The 10,999-nt window shown below is 48.2% G+C and overlaps 1 protein-coding gene across 1 annotated transcript in view; it reads left to right on the top strand.

Annotated features, from left to right (window-relative positions):
• Positions 1–458: 458 nt before the first annotated feature.
• Positions 459–10,999, top strand: part of LOC116953962 (protein c-Fos-like) — a 29,489-nt gene continuing 18,948 nt past the window's right edge. Inside the window, exon 1 of the mRNA XM_032974305.2 lies at positions 459–1,181. Coding sequence (XP_032830196.2) covers positions 1,065–1,181 — 117 coding nt within the window. The 5' untranslated portion in view covers positions 459–1,064. The remainder of the gene's footprint in view (positions 1,182–10,999) is intronic.

Raw genomic sequence — 10,999 nt, 5'->3', positions numbered from 1 at the left:
TCTCCCCCCCCCCAATGTTGACTCCATGGCTACGGCCCTGCCCTGCCGTGAAGTGTAGGACGAACGAAGCGAACTCGTCCGCCCCACTCAAAAAGAGGATGGAGAACCTCATCGTTTAAAAAAGAAAAACGCAAATATGAAAAGATCATTGCACCCACCACCCCCTCCCCCCCGTGTTGGCCAACAGAGGAGGAACGCCCCACTGGCTCCGGAGAGGGTGACTCAGAGGTGTGTGTGTGTGTGACAGCAGCAGAAGAGGCGTGTGTGTTTGTGTGTGTGACAGCAGAGGAGGAGGGAGTTTGAGGCGGGGCGTGCTGGAAGCTCGCTCACAAGTCTCGCTGCTCATTCATTGAGACACCCATCGCGCTCCGGGAGTTCATTCATTTATTTTGAACCTGCCAGAAAGGGGTGGGGGGGGGGAAAGTAGAGTGGGTGGGTGGGGGAACGGTGGGGGTGGTGGCGCGCCGTGTGTGCTGTGTGTGGTTGCCACTCAGGGCCAACAGCAAGTGTGACGATTGTCTGAACCGGTACCTGGGCCTCACCGAGATCGACGCTGCCTCCGAATGAGTAACCTGGTGCGGTGTGTGGTAAACACCGCCGCCGGGGAGACAAAGGCGGTCGGGCGTGGTTGCAGCCGTGCGGGCCGTCATAGGTGCTACTCTCGAACAGCACTTGGCACAGCGGTCTGTTACAGGCTACACGGGGGATCTTTGTCTTTGTGTATCAGTTCAGTTGCGCCGGGGCACTGTAACTGACTGACTCAACCCGCGTCACTGTGGTGGTCGCCAGTTCGTGTTCTCGGATTATTTTTTTGTAAGATTTTTCTTTGGGTCAGTCTCGGCTCGGCTCGCTCAATTGGCGGTGAGTAATCAAAAGTGGCGGGCGGAGAAGGGAGGGCGAAGTGCGTTCCTGTGGACCTTTTGAATTTCGCTCAAAAGTTAGCCGGGGTCGGGGAGAGACACGCGCGCGCACACACACACAATATACCGAAACGAGAATCCCACCGACGGTCGATTTCGTCTACACCAAGCTGCCGCCGTTCACCGGGTTCCGCGGCACGAGAGATGCTTCGGGATTTTGACGTGGAGACAAAGTCCCAATGCAGTACGTCTTCCGCCGAGTCTCGCTTCTCGTCGGCTGAACAGTTCCCTGCCCTCGAGGGATCAGCTCCACATGCCCAGGTACTGTTCTTACGACTGCTCTTGCTTGCTCTCCGCGCTCGTGTGTGTGTGTGCGCGTGCGCTGTGCGGGGAGCGGTGGGTGTAGCGGTTAGCGCGCTGCTGCGCTACCAACCTGACCACCCGGGTTCGATTCCCGCTCACGGCCAACACCGGTGACGATTATCTGAACCGGTCGTGGGCCTCCCCTAGGTCGACTCAGCCTCAAATTAGTACCTGGTGCGATGTGTAAACTTTGCCGCTAGAGAGACAAAGGCGGCCGGGCGTTGTGTTGGCCACCCACCCCCTCGTGTGCCGTGCCGGCCTTTATAGGTGCTCGCTAACAGCACTTTCCCCTACAGGCTGTTAAGGCTATACGGGAGATCTTTGTCTTTGTGCGGGGAGCCGTGGGGGCAGCCGGTCAGCGCGCTACGCTGCGTTACCAACCCGGCCCCCTTCCGAGTTCGATTCCCGCTCGCGGTCCAACACCGGTGACGACGATCGTCTGAACACGGTCCTGGGCCTCTCCTAGGTCGCCTCGGCCTCAAATGAGCGGCCGATGCGGTGTGTAAACATCGGCACCGGGGGGGGGGGAGACAAAGGCGGTCGTGCGTGGTGCCGGCCACCAAACCCCCTCGTACGTGCTACTCGCTGACAGCACTTGCCCCAACAGTCTGTTGGGAGGCTATACGAGGAGATCTTTGTCTGTGTGTGCGCTGTGCGTGTTGTGTGAGTGCTGCGGTGAGCGTTCCCGGCGCGGCCACCGAGACATCGGTGACGAATAACGCTGAACCGGTCCATGGCCTCCCCCTGGGTAGACTGGGCCTCGCATGAGTGTACCCTGGCGTGGCGTGTAAATATCAGCACTAGGGAGACGGACGGACGTGATGCTGGCCACAATCACCCTCTCGTGCGCCGCGCCAGCCTTCTTAGGCGCTCGCTAACAGCACTTGTCCCGACAGCATGATAATTTTTATATGGGAGATTTTTGTCTTTTTACGTGGAGTGCGTTTCTTATAAATGAAACTAATTCCAGTTTGTAGTCGTTTAACAGTGGTCGACTTTCATTTACATGTTGAGAGAAATAAAAAAAAGCCCCTTTCTGACTCATAAAACTTATTCAGACGAGGGCTGTGCTTGGAATTTTTTTGTTGGATAATTCTTTGAGCGAGTATTCTTGGGTATATACGATTATACCAGGACTGCCTGGAGAAACCTCACGATGTTTTTTGTTGAAGAGTTAACGCTTATATATATACAAAAAAATCGATACAGGTTGACCAAAATCTACTTGCTGTACCCGCTTTAAGGGCTGAACTCTTAACGCTGATGCTGGGTGTCTAGCGCTCATTCGTCGATATTTGCACGATTCAACAACTTTGACATCATCCTAATTGTGTACCACTTTGCGTACAGATTGGCTCAATGCGTTCTGTATACTTGTACAGACCCGAGCAGCCATAGGGAAGTAATATATATAGAGACGACCGTGGCTTGAGTGAGTGGCTAAGCTATTAATTCGTATTGTAGAAGGAGCGGAAAGCTGACATATTGAAGACCATATTTGAGTATGTGAGTTAATAAACAAAAAAAACATGAAGCCATTTTGGTTACACATTCGCAGCGGTGGTTAGCACAACTGCGCCATGAACCGAGAGACCCGAGTTGAATTCCCAGCCACAGCTAACATCAGTGGCGAGCGACATTGTCTGAAGCAGGCCTGACCCTCATATTTCACAAGCTCGTATTGACCAGAGTGGCGAGGTATGGTCACAATACCCCCTTGACCCACGTGGTATGTGGAGGCCTTCACCAAGGCGTGAAATTAACAAAATGATGTAAATGATTTAGAATGACCGATAATTCAGGACAAAATGTTTCAACTTGTGGCTCTTTGAACCTAGATGTGCAACAATTTTATATCTGTAGTTTTTTTTAAAGGATCTTGAATTAAATTATAGAAATTACATTTTTGATCAATTTTTTGGGTACTTTTTGTGAGAGTTTGAAAGCTGTCGTGTATATCACCGGAGCAATACCTTGTACCAATCGCTGATATATAGATAGTTATCACTGCTGTAATATCAGCATCATCATCAGCCATGGTCAATCCACTACTAGATGAAGGAGGCCTCTCCAAGCCGCCAACATTTCCCAATGTCCGACGTTAATGTAACAATCCACCTCCTCTCTGCGTTCCGTTGCTTGGCTGCCACTCGATTTTTGAACAAGCGCCCACCGTCCCCGTCTGGCCCAGGAAGCGTGTGAACTAATGTCTTTAACCCCGTGCGGATACCTGATGCACAAATGGTAAATTGAAAATCTCACCCATAGCTGTCAACTCCTTATCAGTGCCCTATCTTATTACAGACCCAATTCACACCTTATTGGTCACCCCGTGTCCCTTATGAATCTCAACGTTCATCCTACAAAGTGCCATCACAAGGGGAGAAACACAAACAAACAGTCAAAACACATTTTTGGTGACCTTCTTGAAACGACTGTACGTGAAAACTCAATTTCCCTGCTGTACAAGAAGAATACGGGTTAAATCGTGTGGGTTGACATCTGTGAGTATTCTCCCAGCTCAAGCCTAATTCGCCTTCCAAGATCTCAAAAGGGCCCTGGGGTTGAATGAAGGAAGATTAAGGGTGATTTGGTAAAAGGGGGTTCTCATTGTATTCAGTGGAATAAAAACTTAATACAGTACAATTAAAAAAATGTTCTTGCAGATAGCAATGATTGAATGAAGCAATGCGAATGAAATGAACTCATGGGTCACGTGAACTTGATGGTGCCAATTATGGTTTTTTTTAAACAAACCGATTGACTGTAAGTTTCCCTGTACAAGAATACGGGATAAACCGTCTGGGTTGACACGGTGTGTTCACCAGGAGTGTGCGACCGTGGCTCGTCCAGAACAAAGCGCACAACAAATAACGACGCAATGCCTCCTGCTGACGCGGTCATTTGGCTGGGCTGCTTGACCACCTGAATGTGAAATCGCAGTCGTTGTTCTGCATCTACATCAGCAGCCGCGCGACATCTCGTGTCATTCTAACCTTGCGTATCTCCCCCCCCACCCTCTCCCCCCATGCATCATCGCAGTAGTTCCAGTGTGCCTCGATAAGAACGTTTTAAATCCGCGATTAACTAACCCCCCCACCGCAGTGACATCCGGTTCAGCAGCGGCGTCGCTCACACACACACAAAATTGAACGAAAGCAGAAAGGTGCGATATCGTGATCTGCGTTGTAATGCATCCACGCGGCGTCTAGTAATGCGCCTTGAATATAGTCGGAACTCCGGTTTAACCGTGGTCTCGTTATCCGCGGGTCGGCGGATTACGGATCTCTCTTTCAGTTAACCGGCTGCTGCTGAAATCCAGTTACGCGGTGTTCATGGCCCGGATAACTGGAGCTGTACGAGTGAGAACGCCAGTTTAACCCGGGTTCCTCCGGGAGGAGGGCCCATGATGAGTCACGCAGCATGGAGCTATCGCTCTCTGCTCTCCATCCTCTCGCACAAAGACAAAGATGCCCCGCGTAGCCGTGACAGACTGTTGGGGCAAGTGCTGTTAGCGAGCACCCATCGATGCAGCCTCAATGCGTGCTGCTGATTTTACCTACCTCGCATGATGATGATGATGCTGTTGACCTTGGAGTTAGTAACTCGGATTTTGAATTCGCCGTTGGGAATTTAATTTCAGGAGCGAATGGGCCGACGCTCAACGATCTTTGAATGTTTCGATTTTGCTTTTTTCCAACATCACAATGTAAATTTACAAACGATCTAAATACGTCATTATCATATCCGATCAAAGCTTCTCAGAATCGAACGGTCACACGTTTCACATCTACTGCATAACACACCTATGGGACGCGGGAGCCATATTTATATTGCGATTATGATTTTGCTATTTTTCGTTTCCCTGTATTTGTTTATTGTGAGCTCATTTTACCGTGACTTGTTGCGTATATCGAGGAAGCGGTATTGTTGTTTTTTTTGTTGTTGATGAAACCCGCTTTAAAAGCTTATTGGCTCAGAGGGTAATTCAAAATAAACTACAGAAAGAAACGATTATACGCATAACATTCTCCCCAACGGAGCTTCGTGATTATTTTGTCAGCTGTACAATATAGATGTGTGACCCATTTGTTACCGAAAGGGTCCTTGCCTATAAACATTAGGCAGTTCACACCAACATTGGCCAAACTTGACTGCTGACTCGACGCTAAATGTTTAAAACCAGTCCCGAGCGTTCTTATATGGCGGTCAAGAGATGAATTGCTCACGACGCGTGCTATAAACCTATATTCTTTTTGTCCAGAAACCAACGGCTGTTGATGAGATGCACTCCTAGGAGGTCCGTGCGGCTGATGAGTGGTGTAAAAAAAAAATAACTTTATATTTTTGATTTAAAGCTTTCGTGACTGCAGTAATTCATATTCTTAGTTCTTTCGGTGAAGTCACGTTGAAGGGAAACAACAAAATAATAAAATATATATGAAACAATAAAAATTCTCACGACGTTTCGACCATAACACAAACGGTCGTCTTCAGGTGTGTTGGTTTGCATAAATTTATTTTTAAACGGTGCATTTGTTTATTTTAAAAAAAACGTTAGCGCCACGCGCAGCGATTTGGCAGTTTATTTAGGACTAGTCCATCTATTTTATAAATAAATAAATGCACCGTTTAAAAATAAATTTATGCAAACCAACACACCTGAAGACGACCGTTTGTGTTATGGTCGAAACGTCGTGAGAATTTTTATTGTTTTATATATATTTTATTATTTTGTTGTTTCCCTTCAACGTGACTTTACCGAAAGAACTAAGTGGAGACACAAATAAAGGGGATGCGTTATTATTTATGCTGTTATTCCACATCCTTGGCTCACTGAGAGGTCGAGCCGTGTTGTGACACGCGCACGGCATTTCAAAGACAGTGTCTCGTGCGTAATCGCAATTAAAGTGTCAGAACCCTTTACAGTCATCATCATAGTCTGTGGAGAGAGGGGCGAAAAAAATCAGCAGAGGTTGTCGAACGAAGGAGACACTGGCGTCCACTCTTGGATGATAATAATTATAATAACAGTTTAGGACAATTTATAGTCACGCTATTTTTATAGCGTGAGGCTATCAGGAAGGTGCCTTGTTTCACAGGCGCAGTCGTTTCAGAGGTGGGAGTCAGGGGGGGGGGGTGATTCTGCTTTGTGTTTCATCACAGTTGAGTAACTTGCAGGTGATTGTTTTTTTTTCTTCCAAGGTCATCAAATTATGACCGTGATCCGTCCGGCACGCAACTGGCCTAGGGTATTCGAAAGAGGTCAGGGATAATTTTTTTCACGTGCGCAAGTTGAACTTCTTTCGCACCGTACGTAGCCAACCGCGCTAATCGGAGGTGCGGCGGAAGGACAACAAACTAAACACAACAACAAGCAGTTCTAAAGAAATGAGCTTTCAGTCTAGATTTAAAAGTGTGAATTTCCACTGCTGGCTTAGAGCCACAAACGGATGCGGCCACAACCCCCGGCTCATTTGTGCATCGTGACACTTCATTTTGACTACCGAGTCAAAAGGAAAAGTATGCTCAAATGATACAGGAGTATAAAATCCACATTCCCATGGTGAGGGCGAGTTAGTCCATAGGACAACCATTGTTTGACTTCCCCACAGAGTGGTATGTATTTTATGGACCGCGGTGGGATGATGGGCTGACTGTGGAATGATACTTTGAAACTTGCAAAAAAAGGTTCCCATGATGTCGCTGCTCACCCCGAGCTATAAGTGCTCTGATAGTGTGCAGTGTCTTTGTGCTGTTCGCCTTGTGGCGTTCTCTGGTCTGACACTGGTGAGACGAGGCTCTAAAGAAGGCTGTCTCTGGTGTAGGCCAATCAGTTTCAAAGACAATGCATCATCTATTATTATCAGAGCATGTTTCATATTTTGATTTAAAGCTGCTTGTGTTGTGGCCGAAACGTCGTGAGAATTTTATTTTATTATGTTATATTTTTATTACTTCATTATTTCCTTTCTACGTGACTTTACCGAAAGAACCAAGAAGATGTTTCATATTCTTGGTTCTTTCGGTAAAGTCACGTAGAAGAGAGCTGTCGGAAAGACAGCGTCCTAATGAACACAATGTTAATTAGGACGCTGTCTTTCCGACAGCTCTGTTCTTCACCTGAGGACGGTTGCTTGCGTCGTGGCCGAAACGTCGTGAGAATTTTATTATATTGTTTTATTTTTATTATTTTATTATTTCCCTTCTACGTGACTTTACCGAAAGAACCAAGAATATGAATCCCTGCAGTCACGAAAGCTTTAAATCGAAACAGAGCATGTTTGTTTGCATATCCACCAAAAGTACGTGTGGTTAATGCAGACTTGATTCCTTTCAAAAGGTATCTATTTCGTATTTAAACATCTTAACACCTGCTGTTTCATTGCCAGAAAGAGTAAAACCTATCCTTATTTTTATACTTTGATACTGGCAAAAAGCTCCCCATGATATGACTATAGAGTACTCATTGTCAATGGGTGCACTCATTTTGAAGACAGCATCACAATCCGAATGAGTTAAACATACAATTAATGGTTTAATTTCCACGAATGCCCAATAATGTATATCCATAATTACCCAATTATGCGAAGCGGATATTTAAAACTCCGTGACATCATTGACGAGTGCAGCTGTCTTGTGTGCCAGCGTTCGTGCCCATATGATGATCTCAACAATTTAAATGTGAGCTGCTAAAGTGAATTGCAGCATGCAGAGAGAGAGAGACTGTGTTTATCCTGTATACAGTACTCACATTGTCTGGGTCTCTTCTTAAAAAGACAGTGATTCTCTGTGGACCCTAACGTGGTATGAAAGAAAAAGATCAATGGATGGCAATGCGTACAAGTGTGTAAGTTTCATAACGTGCGTTTAATCTTCGCGGACGAAGCTTCTCGCCGACTGACCTGGCGACACGGATCAAATGAAGTTTGTCCACGATCAGGTTGCCTGAAGCATGAGAGAACATTCGGCCCAGTTTTCGACTAGATTGGGTCTCATCAGTAAGATAGGTCATCTTTGTTCAACCATCGCCTGATGCTATGCCCAGAATAATTATGAACGCAGTTTGGCCAAAAATAGAAAAAATAATCGAGACAATCATCATCGTAAAGCCGTGGTCAACCCGTCTGCTCGCTGATTAATAAAATAAAAAGGAAAAGTCTTCCCAGCGGAGAGGAACGACGCTGCCGAGAGGCAGGAAGGAGAATCCCGACAGACCTCGCCCAACGCTGGGGCATAGGGGAGGGTTACGTTCATGGAAAATGCCGCGTTGGGCAAAACCGCGTTCGACTGATAATCGACCTACGTGGGATATATCGGATTACGTTCCCGGCTCCGAAATTATTACCCCCACCCCGACTCCTCCCCCCTCTTGTTAAACTAATTTTACAAGATTCGTGTCCTTGTTATTGGACTATTGGATGCTGAGTGGCTCTCCATGCACCGTGTGTATGTGTGTCAGTGTGTGTGTCTGTTTGTGTATGTGTGTGCTGTACGCATCGTGGGGAGCGGTAGTGTAGCGGTTAGCGCTACGCTGCGCTACGAACCTGGCGACCCGGATTCAATCCCCGCTCACGGCCAACATCGGTGACGATTATCTGAACCGGTCCTGGGCCTCCCCTAGGTCGACTCAGCCTCAAATGAGTACCTGGTGCGATGTGTAAACATCGCCACTGGGGAGACAAAGGCGGCCGGGCATGGTGCTGGCCACCCACCCCCTCGTGTGCCGTTCCGGCCTTCATAGGTGCTCGCTAACAGCACTTGCCCCTACAGTCTGTTAAGGCTATACGGGGGATCTTTGTCTTTGGATCCTTGTGTCTGTGTGTGTGTCTGTCTGTGTGTCCGTGTGTGTTAAACTTATTTGGCACCGCACGTAGCCAACCGTGCTAATTGAAGGTGCCCGGGACGAGGAGGGGAGGGGGGAAGGAGAAGCAAATGCAACGCGACAAAATAACACACACACACATAGACACACACATACATACACACAGACACATAGACTCACACATAGACACACAGACACATAGACACACACATACATACACACATAGACACATAGACTCAGACATAGACACACAGACACATAGACGCACACATACATACACACATAGACACATAGACACACACATACATACACACATAGACTCACACATAGACACACAGACACATAGACACACACAAACATACACACATAGACTCACACATAGACACACAGACACATAGACACACACATACACAACAACAACCGCCATTCGCCACTAAGTGGCGGTGACGTCACCACGACGCTTGTGCCAGGCCATGTGCACCTTGAGGCCACGTGAAGTGTCGAACGCCCGCTGGCAGGAGGTCACGGGGCAGACCCAGGTGCCACGGGTCGACTGACTGAGATGACTGGCTGATGCACCACCTGTGCCGCCTACTGTGCCAACCTGCTGTGCCCTAGTCACCCAGCGCTCCGCTCGTTGTTGTAAGCGTCCGCCCTCCGTAAGCGTCCGCCCTCCGTTGTTGTTGGAGGGCGACTACCTCCAACTGCCCAGTAGCGTCCTTCACGAGCCTCCTCCACAGAGGCCGATCTTGACACCGCTGGTACCAGTCATCGGCAAGTCCACTCAGCTCCACGTCCTCCTGTACCACATCATTCCATCTCTTCTCTAGCCCGTGCCGCGCCTGTTTAGCCCCCTCGATTCGGCCGAACAAAAGCTGTTTCGGCATGCGGTGGCTGGGCATGCGGGCTACATGACCGAGCCAACGCAGCCTTGCCTGCCGGAGGAGCTCACCGATGGGACCGTGCCCAGATCTTTCAAGGATTTGTGAGCTCCTCACACAATCCAGCCTGGTTAAACCCAGGATGGATCGTAGGCAGGCCAGCCGAAATGTTTCTAACCGGCGAAGATGTTCCATTAGGGGGGTCCACGTTTCGCAAACGTAGAGAAGGGAGGGAATGACCGTGGCCGAGAAGACCTGAAGCTTAGTGCGGAGCGACAGACACACACACATAGACACACACACATAGACACATAGACAAAGAACCCCCGTACAGCCTTAACAGACTGTAGGGGCAAGTGCTGTTAGCGAGCACCTATGAAGGCCGGAACGGTACACGAGGAGGTGGGTGGCCAGGACATGTTTACACACCGCACCAGGAACTAATTTGAGGCTGATTCGACCTAGGGGAGGCCCAGGACCGGTTGAGATAATCTTCACTGGTGTTGGCCGTGAGCGGGAACCAAACCCATGTCGCCGGGTTCCTAGCGCAGCGCGCTGACCACTACACTACCGCTCCGCACACAAACATACACACATAGACATACACAAAAACATACACACACATACAAATATACATACATAGACACACAAACATATACACGTACAAATATACACACAAAAGACACAATATACACACATAGACACGCAAAAACACACACACACAAACATACACACGTACAAATATACACAAAAACACACAAACACAAAAACATACACACAAAACATACACACACAAAATATACAAAGACAAAATATACACAGAAAACATACACACGAACAAAAACATACACACACACGTACAAATATCTCCCGTATAGCATCAGCAGACTGTTGGGGCAAGTGCCGTGAGCGAGCACCTATGAAGGCCGGCAAGGCTCACGAGGGGGTGGGTGGCCAGCACCATGCCCGGCCGCCTTTGTCTTCCCAGTGGCGAAATTTACACATCGCACCAGCTACTCATTTGAGGCTGAGTCGACCTAGGGGAGGCCCACGAACGATTCAGATAATCG

The sequence above is a fragment of the Petromyzon marinus genome, chromosome 53 (assembly GCF_048934315.1).
Source record: "Petromyzon marinus isolate PM22_M1 ecotype Great Lakes invasive population chromosome 53, UKy_Petmar_22M1.pri1.0, whole genome shotgun sequence".
NCBI lineage: Eukaryota > Metazoa > Chordata > Hyperoartia > Petromyzontiformes > Petromyzontidae > Petromyzon > Petromyzon marinus.
This window is presented reverse-complemented; position numbering and strand designations above follow the sequence as displayed.